Raw genomic sequence first — 11,925 nt, 5'->3', positions numbered from 1 at the left:
ATTGATTTAGCATACATATTGGATGGTACAAAATGATCTGCAGACGAAGTCTCAATAAAAGGATAGGAAATATTTTATTTAGATCTTCATTCTTTTTACATTAGGGTTCTGGTTGGCTCAGTTGGTAGAGCATGGCACTTGCAATACCAGGGCTGTGGGTTCAGTTCCCATGGGGGATCAGTATGAAAATGAATGCACTTACTACTATAAATTGCTCTGGATAGAGTATTTACTATAATGTTTTGAAGGTACAGTTGGTTCTATAGATCAGTGAAACAAAATCTAATTGAATGAATTTACGTTTTAATTTATAAGGTCACTAAATGTGAGTAATTTCACACAGTGCATTGGAATGGATATTGTACAGTAATGTACATCATTCTCAACTCATAGGTAACAGCTTTGAACATGTTCCAACATTTGTTGAAAAAATAAATAGGCTACAGTATATTTTCACTTATCAGTATTACCAGTACTGCAAATAACGAATATAATTTTTCAAGTTTACAGTATATTTTGCATCATGTGTTAAAAAAAGTGTTTTATTGCAGAGATGTCAATCCCAACTAGGGCTTGAACCCACGACCTTGAACCTGTCAACCCAACAGCATAGCCGTTACGCCAAGAGATATAGATTTCTTCAATATAGGATGGGTTGTCTGGAGAATGCATCTTTGTGCTTCACTGCTTCACGTACCTCGAGAGGGCCGCAACCGGGGGCCATCCCACTTCTTACAACTATGTTGCAAATGGCAACAGTCCTATAGGTGTCTCGAAAGGTCTCCTGATGATGGCAATTTATCTTGACTGTGATTACCAATGTGGATATATGACTCGTGATGAGCAATGTTGCCTATCAATCTTAAAATAAGCCCTTTGACACTTGTTCAGGAGGGTAGGCCTGAACTAGTCCTGCGCAGTTGATGCGGGAGTCTGGACACAAATATTTGGTCATGTGCATTTTCCGAAAGTAAAAAGAAAGTATCTGATCAACAGTCTATTCCCACCACCATTTTTTAAAAAGACTTAGTTACGAGAAAATAACTATTTCTTAAGCAATAATTTTGCTAGGACTGTCTGGGAGGGGTCTGAGTGAGGAGGGGAAAACTAGCTGTTATTGACAGAGAGGTTTGGAACTCTCTTTGTTATTGATCTATTAACCAATTTACCGCTTGGTGATCTCACCATGGAAAGCCGAAACTTCTGCACATGCAAACCTGCTGATTAGAAGGTCCTGTGTATATTGTATTTTCAACCAGCAACTAACACTGATCAAATTCTGTCACACTTTTACAGTGTTAGTTTCATCAGCTGTTGTACAATATGAAAAAAAATGAATTTTGACTGCACCAGTCTTTTAAAATATTACTCAAACTGTGCAACACCTAGCTCAAATCAACACTATTGATCAAGCAGGTTGTAAGGGGGTTGGCAAAGGAATGGAATTGTGGTTCAGTTTTGTTGTATTCCTGCCCCTTGTTATGAACTTTATGAATAATGACTAAATGATGTATACATTTAACGTAGAGCTACAACTAACAGAATACTACCCTGTCACTGTATGATTGTATGAAACCTATTAGAATCATAAAACTAAATCTAATGTGTGTAGTTTTAGTCAAGAATGAGAACAAGGACTTTCTGTTCCTTTTTGTCAGACAAGCTGGAATACTATGCTCCTTACAGGACATTCTGTCCCCACCCTGGGAGGGGAGAGACCTTGGGCTTGTAGTAGATTGTTTAACAGGTGGCAGACAACGTGTGAGTAGGAGAAGACTTGTGAACTATGTTGCCATTGTATCTGAGAGGAGGAGGGACATTTATGATGAAATGTGAGGTATATAGACCAATGTACAGGAAATGATAGGCAGAACGTTCCCGTAAATAAACATTTGACTATTGTAGACTGGGCCTCTGTCTGTTTTTATTTCTATCAGTATCCTACATATCCTGATATAGCAGACTGAGTAATTTAATTTAATTGGTTAAAGAACATGAGAACTTAATTCTCCTAACACCCTGCAGGAGTAAAGGGAAATGACAGAGTAGATCTAATCACAAAGGGTGCAGTGAAAAAGAATATAGTGGATCAGGTGGGTAGAGGTGTGGTAAAAACATTGATTCAAAAAGACTGGGTTGGATTGCTGGCAGAGACAATGGGATTTGAGTATTAAGGGGAGACATTTCTATAGTATAAGAACATCTGTACTGGAGGTAGTGTCATATAATGGTAACAGAAGGGAGGAAGTTGTCTTGTGCAAGATGAGATCATACAGGATTAAACTCTTCTTTAAATGTATACTGAAACATGACACTGGAATGTGCAATGGGTGTATGATAGATAAAACTGTTGAGAATGATTGATTATTGTGAACTGTATTAGCGAGCAGGCGCTCCACGTTAAACGAATGGGGGCAAGAGAGTTGAATTGTTCTGCTCTCATGAAAAGGGTTCAATTCAAAGGAGTGATTACTGGGGTAGTAGTAAATGTGAAAGTTGACCAACCGAAGGGGAAGATTCCCGGTGTTGGTGATGCTCGTCATTTGGTGCAACGCAGACCAGGTGTCGTGAGTGGTGAAACAGAAGAGCTGTTGTCTTTTGAGTTTTGATGTTGTCTTTTCCCGACAAAGTGATGTTAGGATATATAAGTTATTCTCTATGAGCTTTTGTGCCGAATACATTAAGTTGTAACAGGTGTCAAGCTTAGGGGCATGTGGCAGCAGTGTGTAGGAGGGAGGTTCCTACATGTGAGAAGTGTGCAGAAGGGCATGAGACAAAGAAATGTGTGGCATTGGGGAAAGTAGTGGTATGTGTTAATTGTAGGGGTGCCCATGGGGCTGGGGATCAGAAATGTCCGGTGCGAGAGAGGCAGGTTGAGGTTTCCAGGGTTAGAGTAGTGCAGAAGTTGTCATATGCTGAAGCAATGAAGAAAGTAAAGGAAGATGGGTCAAGGGGGAGGGATCCTGAGAGTGGTGTCAGTAGTAGATATGTACCAGTACAGAGGGATATGCCAACAAGTGATATATGCTTCAATAAGATTGGATGTTTAGCGTTTTATAGCAATGGTTATTAACCAATGCAACATAAGTCGAAGAAATTTGAGGGTGTGATGGCAGCTGCATAGAGGTATTTGGGTGTATGAGACTTGACGTGAGAAGAGTTACAGGGTGTGTTGAGTGGTGGTGTGCCCTCCTTTCAGGCTGTTGGCCCAAGGAAAGACTAGAGAGATTTAAATAGTGGAGTAGGGTGGTGGGATTTTAGTGTGTAGTGTATTTGTTGATTTATTTTGTTTTTTCAAGCAAAGTATAAGGGACTTATACTCCAGTCTAGTAGGTGTGGTAATGCAACATTTATTGAATGCCAACTGCTGTTAAACCTCAAAGAAGTCGTTTGGGACAGAGATTAAAAATGTATTTATTTCACTAGACAAGTCAGTTAAGAACATTCTTATTTACAACGACGGCCTACCCCGGCCAATTGTGCACCATGGGACTCCCAATCACAGACCAGATGTGAACTAGGTACTGTAGTGATGCTTCTTGCACTTAGATGCAGTGCCTTAGGCCACTGTGCCACTTGGGAGCCCCTGTGGTAAGAGGCAAGACCTGCTATCTCTTTAAGGTTCAGGTGTTACTTGTTTTTATAGCCTTTTTAGCATATTCTATCCTCTTTGTCACCCCATCTGTTTTAAATTAATATTCATTAAAAAAAATATTACTTTTGAGTGTAGTTGTATTTTGAACTTATGTGCTTGGAGTGACTGCCAGCTCCGTCACAGATTTAGATGGGAGAGTTTGTTTGATAGGGTTAGAGAGATTGGCCAGGGATAGGATTTGGGTGGGGGATTAGTAAGGTTTGTAATGCTTTATTTTATTAGAAATACTGGGTTAAGTTACAGAATATGGTGATAGAGTTACAGGGTGTGTTGAGTGGTGGTGTGCTGTCCTTTCAGGTAGGTGGCGGTGTATGCACCTTTCAGTTGGTTACGATCCACAAGTGCAAATTTTAAAGAAGAAGAATCAGCTCACGAGCTACTTCCTTCTACAGAAGCCAATAGGAACTTAGTAAATGTGCACGAGGCATCTCCTGACTGAAGTTCATTGTCGTTGCAGAGCGTTAGTAAGTTGTTTAAAGTTCAAAATTGTCCTACAAAGTTATTTTTGCCCGGTCGAAACAGCATGTATCACTCATATGAATAGTTAGATATTTAATTGCAAATATAACGTTATGTAATGTATCTCCGTTGCACACGTTTGCTGTAGATCAAAATAGTATTTGCTTGTAACAACAATTTTGCACGCTGAATAGTTCAAACAAAAGAGTATGATTCTAGCTATTGAATTAACTTGCAAATGAATAACAAAGTACTATAGGACAGTGTTTTTTAAACTGAGAGGAAATGTCATGGTAAAAAAAGAGATGAGGTTGACATGCCTTCAATTCTTGTCAAATCTAGCCCAATATGGTACTAAAGGAGCCTAACATTACTCCTTAGTCCAAAGACCTTACCTCTGATGCACTATGCAGAAATCGCTCAGCCATTTCCTGGTTGCTAAAATCTAATCGTTTACCTAATTTCAGTTTATGTAACTAAACAAGAAAGTACAGTAACATCTTTGAAATTGTTTCATGTTGCGTTTTATATTTTTGTTCAGTAGCTAATTTCCAACTATAGTTTGATGCATGTAGATTCTCTTCTGTCATAACTTGTTGCCCCAGAAGACTAAAGTAGTGCTCACCAGAATGTCTTACATCGATAAAATGAATGCATTAGTAATCTAATTGACACCGGTAAAGTTGTATGTTTTGTTTAGGGACGGGGGAGAACGCAATTACTCCAAAACAGTGGAAAGATGGGTCCTTTGCCAAATGTTCAAATGTCATCAGTTTGACCAGTTTTAAGGAAATGAAAAGCTGAGAAAATGAAGAAACATTTCTGATTAGACTTCTGTTAGTTTTGGGTGCATATTTTGTGGTTGAAATACTGTCTGCTTCCATAAGTGTCAAAGATAACACATTACACCAGATTCGTATTTTCTCTAGAGATGCTGAAAGAAAGAAATCATATTTCTCCACTCATGTTCCTGAGATAATTAACATTTGTATAATTTTACTGCAAGAAATGCATAATTCTGCTGGAGTTAATATTATGCTATGTGAGAGGTTGTAGGCCTACAGTCAGTGTCCATATTTCAGTTACTATTCCATTTAACCCATATATAAACTTAAATGAGTATTCTGCAAAGGGTGGCTACTTTGAGAAATCTCAAATATATAATAGAAAATAGTAAAAATAAAGAAAATCCCTAGAATGAGTAGGTGTGTCTGAACTTTTGACTGGTACTGTATATTTGCGCACATCTCTGACCTAATCATTGCGGAGGCCTAGACTAAAAGCCAATTTATGCTTGATCCGAAAATGTGGTCGGAGGCTCCATATGGAGGGTGTGACGCATTTGCTGAGCCTCCAAAGGCATGCAGATGCCAAATCGAGCTCCGTACCGCATCGCTATGCGCTTCCCAAATGTTCTAACAAAGCGGGGGGCTCTGTATAGCTCCGCATTGACATGATTGGATCCTGTATGAACACAAACTCACTTTCTTGACAACAGCTCTGCACTGCTCTGCGACGCATGAATGCCCTGACTTCTACTGAGGCCATATCACCTTAAATACTGCATGGCTAATGCAGATGTCGGATTGAACATGCGCTCAGATGCACAATGCACTTCTCTCTCCAGAATGTGCTCTCTCCCACCAATTTGTGCACATTCATTGTTTCATAACTTCATTGTGTGAATTTTTGCATTTGAGTGTTAGTGTATATCAATTCCCTATTACGTATCACCAGTAGTACATTTACCGTTAAACCCTATAATTTCTAATCTACAATGTTTGTTACTTTGCTTACCGTAATTTATTTTAATGCATTCAATATTATTATTCCAGTCTTCCCGTTCTCATTGTCTGAGTGGACACATTGTTTGCAGAGTGCACAACCTATGCTACACTTGTGAGAAACAAGTTTTGGTTTATTTCATTCCATTTACAAGTTTTGTCAATTTAGTCATTGACAGGAGCGGTCCAAACAAAAGACAATGTTGAGTAAGGACACGCATGCATAGAAGTAGGCCTATAGGCTACCTGGCCTGAGTGGAAATGTAGGCATATAAATGTGCGCATTTGGGGATCTGATAGTATTTCTGATTGGCTTAACGCACCACCACACACAACCTGTGAAGCTTCTCAAAGTAATGTTTTCTTCACCTCAAACAGCAAGCAAACAGACTGTTTTTACATCCATTGAGAATTACAATAGTTCCTCAAAGTATTTGAAAAATCTTTCCAGCTCTCTCCATTTTGATAAATGTCATGCTCTGATCCAGTGGAAACAAAATGGATTACTTATTAGTGCTTGACTTGGACTGAAATAAGTCCCTGTACTCATTTTGGGTGCTGGTACTGTTTATTTAGGTGCAGGAGCTCCACAATACTTTTGAACTAATATTCTATAAAAGTAACAGCAGTAGACAATTTGAAGTGCTGGTAATCAGCTCCGGTGAGCTCCTGCCCAAGTCAAGCACTGCTTCTTATCCCTTGCGCAAATAGCCTACAGTTGTATCTGTCTCGAGCTAACTGGTGCCCAGAATATTTATTCAATTTTGCAAGCTTTGGGCTGGACCCAAGTTAATAGTTTATACAATGTTTCAAGTTTGGCTACACATGGCCTGTTTTCAACAATGTGATTTATAATATATTTATTTTTGTCAGGATATTTTCTAATTTATTTTCTACATTTCCAACAAGTTTTTAGTTGTTGGAAATAGAAGTAACTTTTTAGGTTTGTGTCATTTGGATAGAATTTTGATTAACCACATGACAATGATTTTGAGATATGAAGAAGACGACAAAATTTGCACATGAACACCATAACTGGCATGCAGATCGTTAGAAATTGTAAGATAAATTGGCATTCAATATGAGAAAGGTTGCCGATTCCTTGTGTAGCCTATTACTGGCAACTTCAGGAGAGTAATGGCATAATCTGTGAAAGCCAGCAGGAGCGGGAGGAGAATAGTTTTTTTTTTTTGGTTATCTAGATCTCTGGTGTCCTCTTGAGGAATTTGACTTATTTCATCAAACCTTAAAGCATCAGACAAGCTCAATGTATGTAGTTTTTTTTTTTTAAACACATAGGGTGTGTCTATTAAATCAAATCAACTTTTATTTGTCACATGCGCCGAATCCAACCTGTGTAGTCCTTAGAGTGAAATGCTTACTTACCAGCAATGCAGTTTGAAGAAAAATAAGTGTTGACAAAAAAATAGATAATTTAAAAATAACAAATAATTAAAGAGCAGCAGTAAAATAACAGTAGCGAGGCTATATACAGGGGGTACCGGTACAGAGTCAATGTGCAGGTGCACAGGTTAGTCGAGGTAATATGTACATGTAGGTAGAGTTAAAGTGACTATGCACAGATAATAAACAGAGTAGCAGCACCGTAAAAGGGGGTGGGGGGACAACAACAATGCAAATAATCTGTGTAGCGATATGATTAGCTGTTCAGGAGTCTTATGGCTTGGGGGTAGAAGCTGTTAAGAAGCCTTTTGGACCTAGATTTGGCGCTCCGTGGCGGTAGCAGAGAAAAATGTCTATGATTAGGGTGGCTGGAGTCTCTGACAATTTTTAGGGCCTTCCTCTGACACCGCTTGGTATAGAGGTCCTGGACGGCAGGAAGCTTGGCCCCAGTACTGGGCCGTACGCACTACCGTCTGTAGTGCCTTGCGGTCTTAGGCTGAGCAGTTGCCGTACCAGGCAGTGATGCAACCATACAGGATGCCCTCGATGGTGTATTTGTATAACTTTTTGAGGATCTGAGGACCCATGCCAAAGCTTTTCAGTCTCCTGAGGGGGAATAGGCGTTGTCGTGCCCTCTTCAGAACTGTATTGGTGTGTTTGGACCATGATAGTTTGTTGGTGATGTGGACACCAAGGAATTTGAAGCTCTCAACCTGCTCCACTGTCGATGAGAATGGGGGCGTGCTTGGTCCTCTTTTTCCTGTAGTCCACAAATGTCTCCATTGTCTTGATCACGTTGAGGGAGAGGTTGTTATCCTGGCACCACATGGCTAGGTCTCTGACCTCCCTATAGGCTCTCATTGTTGTCAGTGATCAGGCCACTGTTGTTTCGTCTGCAAACTTAATGATGGTGTTGGAGTCATGCCTGGCCATGCAGTCATTGGTGAACAGGACGTACAGGGGGGGACTGAGCACGTACCCCTGAGAGGCCCCCGTCTTGAGGATCAGCGTGGCAGATGTGTTGTTACCTACCCTTACCGCCTGGGACGGCCCGTCAGGAAGTCCAGCATCCAGTTTCAGAGGGAGGTGTTTAGTCCCAGGGTCCTTAGCTTAGTGAGATTGCGTCATCTGTTCGGGCGGTAAGCAAATTGGAGTGGGTCTAGGGTTTCTAGGATAATGGTGTTGAACTGAGCCATGACCAGCCTTTCAAAGCAGTAGGATATAATTATGGTCAGATTAGCCAAATGGAGGGCGAGGGGGAGCTTTGTACACGTCTCTGTGTGTGGAGTAAAGGTGGTCTAGAGTTTAAAAAATACAATTATTCTTCTTTTTTCTGGTTGCACGTTTAACATGCTGGTAGAAATTAGGTACAACAGATTTTAAGGCCATTAGGAGCGCTGCGTCTGGATGACCTGTTTGCTTATGGCCTTATACAGCTCATTGAGTGCGGTCTTAGTGCCAGCATCGGTTTGCGGTGGTAAATAGACAGCTACGATAAATAGTGTGGTCTACAGCTTATCATGATATTCTCTACCTCCGGTGCAAAACCTCGAGACTTCCTTAATATTAGATTTTGTGCACCAGCTGTTGTTTTTCAAATATACACAGACCACCACCCCTTGTCTTACTGGAGGCGGCTGTTCTATCTTGCCGATGCAGCGTAAACCATTCCAGCTGTATTGTATCCATGTCGTCGTTCAGCTATGCCTCGGTGAAACATAAGATATTACAGTTTTAATGTCCCGTTGGTAGGGTATTCGTGATCATAGCTCGTCTATTTTGTTGTCCAATGATTTTACATTGCCTCAACCATCAGTCCTATTAGGCAGATTACCCACTCGCTGTCGGCTCCTTAGAAGGCACCCCGACCTACGTCCCCGATAACTCTGTCTCTTTCTCATGCGAATTACAGGGATTTGGGCCTTGTCGGGTGTCTGAAGTAAATCCTTTGCGTCCGACTCGTAAAAAATAAATTTTTAGTCAAGTACGAGGTGAGTAGTTGCTCTTTTCGGTCATAAGAGACGGTGGCAGAAACATTATGTACAAAATAAGTTACGAATTATGCAAAAAAAACACACACAATAGCACAATTGGTTAGGTGCCCGTAAAACGGCAGTTATCTCCTCCGGCACCGTTCTATCACTTTATGGAAAAATACACTTTTTAAGAATTTCAACCAACCGATTGGTCGAAAGAATAGACGACTTTCGGTTGACCAAGATTTTAATTGTTGGGGACAACCCTAGCACCTTTTTCCCCACTGCTATGGAATAAATAATTGTATTATAGTAATTATAAAGTCATACAATTTTTTCTGTGCATGGAGTTTCAAATGCATTCTGTCATTACTAAATGTGTAATGCGATAGGTATTTTGACATAAAAAAGACACAAACATTTAATGAATAAAATATTGAATCAGTCTTCCTCAAATGAAGGGAATGATACGATCTTTAGTAGAAGGGAATCTGATTTCATTCGTCCTCAACTCGTGGCTCAGACACGTCATTCACGAAAAATGTTGTTAGCCCTGAGTTAACGTGGGCCAGCGTAGGTTATTTCTGAAGGATTCGTTGCCATAGACATTGACCTGGCTAAAAAGTGAGCCACATTCGTGGCACTGGTTATCCCGAGTTGAACTCAGATTTGACCAAAGTTACCTCGCTATCTCGAACCAAGTATGTAGTATAGGGCTTTGTGGTGTGAGAATACCTGCTGCAGCTGATAATGCAATTTTACCCAACCAAAAAACATCTTTCACACACAAACATCAAACATTTCACAATAATAAAGCATTATGTTCCCTAAATGTGTATTTAAGAACTTTCCACCACTGTTTTTGGATAATAAATCCACCACGGCAACTTCAACTCTACTACCTTGACTGTGATCTTAACAACAATAATGACATTGTTTTTGTTCGTCTGCAGAATTGCCTGTAGAATTAAATACAGCATCATCATGGGCCGCCTGGACGGGAAAGTCATTGTGTTGTCAGCAGGAGCCCAGGGCATTGGAAGAGCTGCAGCCATTGTAATATTTACTTAATTTACCATTCACCACACAGCTAGGCTACATTTGCTAAACAAATATACACTGAATGTACAATACATTAGGAACACCTTCCTAATATTGGGTTGCACCCCCTTTTGCCATCAGAAGAGCCTCAATTAATCGGGGCATGGACTCTACAAGGTGTTGAAAGCGTTCCACAGGGATGCTGGCCCATGTTGACACCAATGTTTCCCACAGTTGTCAAGTTGGCTGGATGTTTTTGGGATGGTGGACCATTCTTGATACACAAACTGTTGAGCATGAAAACCCAGCAGCGTTGCAATTCTTGACACACTCAAACCGGTGCGCCTGGCACCCACTACCATACCCCGTTCAAAGGTACTTAAATATTTTGTCTTGCTCTGAATGGCACATACACACAATCCATGACTCAAGGCTTGAAATTACTTATTTAACCGGTCTCGTCCCCTTCATCTACACTGATTTGAAGTGGATTAAACAAGAGATACCAATAAGGGACCATAGTTTTCACCTGGATTCATCTGGTCAGTCTGCCTTGGATAGAGCAGGTGTTCCTAATGTTTTGTACACTCAGTGTAGATATGGTGAATTTGATTGTTAAGGCTCTCAGAAACACCCTCTGATGGGGGTCGGCAACAAGCAGCCCACTTGCCAAATTCGTGCTATTAGCATTTTTATTAGGCCTCCCGAAGACTAACCAAGAATTCCATTCCAAACTATTCCTACAAATAGAGACCTATGTGATCATGTCTCAATCAAGGTATGATAATTTTGCATCTATTTGGGTTTACTTGCAGTCAATTTACGCGGCTAAACCTAGTTGCCTACCCCTACTCTAAGACTTGTACAATGATGTAAAGTAGTCACGATGTATTCATTTGAACATTTTACTGATATTGAGTGAACAGTAAATAACCATGAAAGTAATATTCTGTAATTTTAACTGTAGGCCTTTGCCAAAGAAGGAGCTCAAGTCACCGCAACAGATATCAATAGAGAGAAGCTGAAGGAACTGGATGTCCACCCTGGTACAGTTTATTTTTGTTTACTACCATCATTTACTGGGAATCCTGAGAATTAAGGCATGCCCTTCATTCATATCAAATCTTAAAATACATCAAGACATTAGTTTGAATGCAATACCCCCAGTACACCCCAATGAATGTTTCTGTTCTACAGAGTAGGAGCCCTGCCACTGTTTTGGTGAACTGCTGAGAGATGGGGCTGGAGAATTCAAAGCCATGTTGTTTACAAATTACATTCTTTACAAAGAAATTGTAAAATAAGCTTATATTTTGGGTTCTGATGGGGTATCTATATTATACCGTGAGCCACAAAATTGCAGTGGGATCTCCTACAATTTTGCTTCAATTTTCTTCATTTTAGGCTCAAAAGAAGCATGTCATCTGGGGAAATGCCACTTTGTTTTGAATTGCAGTCTCACATTTTCTAACTTTTCTTTAGACATATTATACATTTAAAAGAGGGGAGAAACCTGGAAGGGTTAACTCTGGAAAGAAACCCGGTCTCTGGCGGGGAGTTGCATATGTGATGAGCACAGGGAGAGTTACCACTCAGCCATAGCTCT

The 11,925-nt window shown here is 40.3% G+C and overlaps 1 protein-coding gene across 1 annotated transcript in view; it reads left to right on the top strand.

Annotated features, from left to right (window-relative positions):
• The first annotated feature begins 4,007 nt into the window (after positions 1-4,007).
• Positions 4,008-11,925, top strand: part of bdh2 (3-hydroxybutyrate dehydrogenase, type 2) — a 28,755-nt gene continuing 20,837 nt past the window's right edge. The window contains exons 1-3 of the mRNA XM_071387470.1: positions 4,008-4,119; positions 10,232-10,334; positions 11,287-11,365. Coding sequence (XP_071243571.1) covers positions 10,263-10,334; positions 11,287-11,365 — 151 coding nt within the window. The 5' untranslated portion in view covers positions 4,008-4,119; positions 10,232-10,262. The remainder of the gene's footprint in view (positions 4,120-10,231; positions 10,335-11,286; positions 11,366-11,925) is intronic.

Source organism: Salvelinus alpinus, chromosome 2, assembly GCF_045679555.1.
Source record: "Salvelinus alpinus chromosome 2, SLU_Salpinus.1, whole genome shotgun sequence".
Lineage (NCBI taxonomy): Eukaryota > Metazoa > Chordata > Actinopteri > Salmoniformes > Salmonidae > Salvelinus > Salvelinus alpinus.
This window is presented reverse-complemented; position numbering and strand designations above follow the sequence as displayed.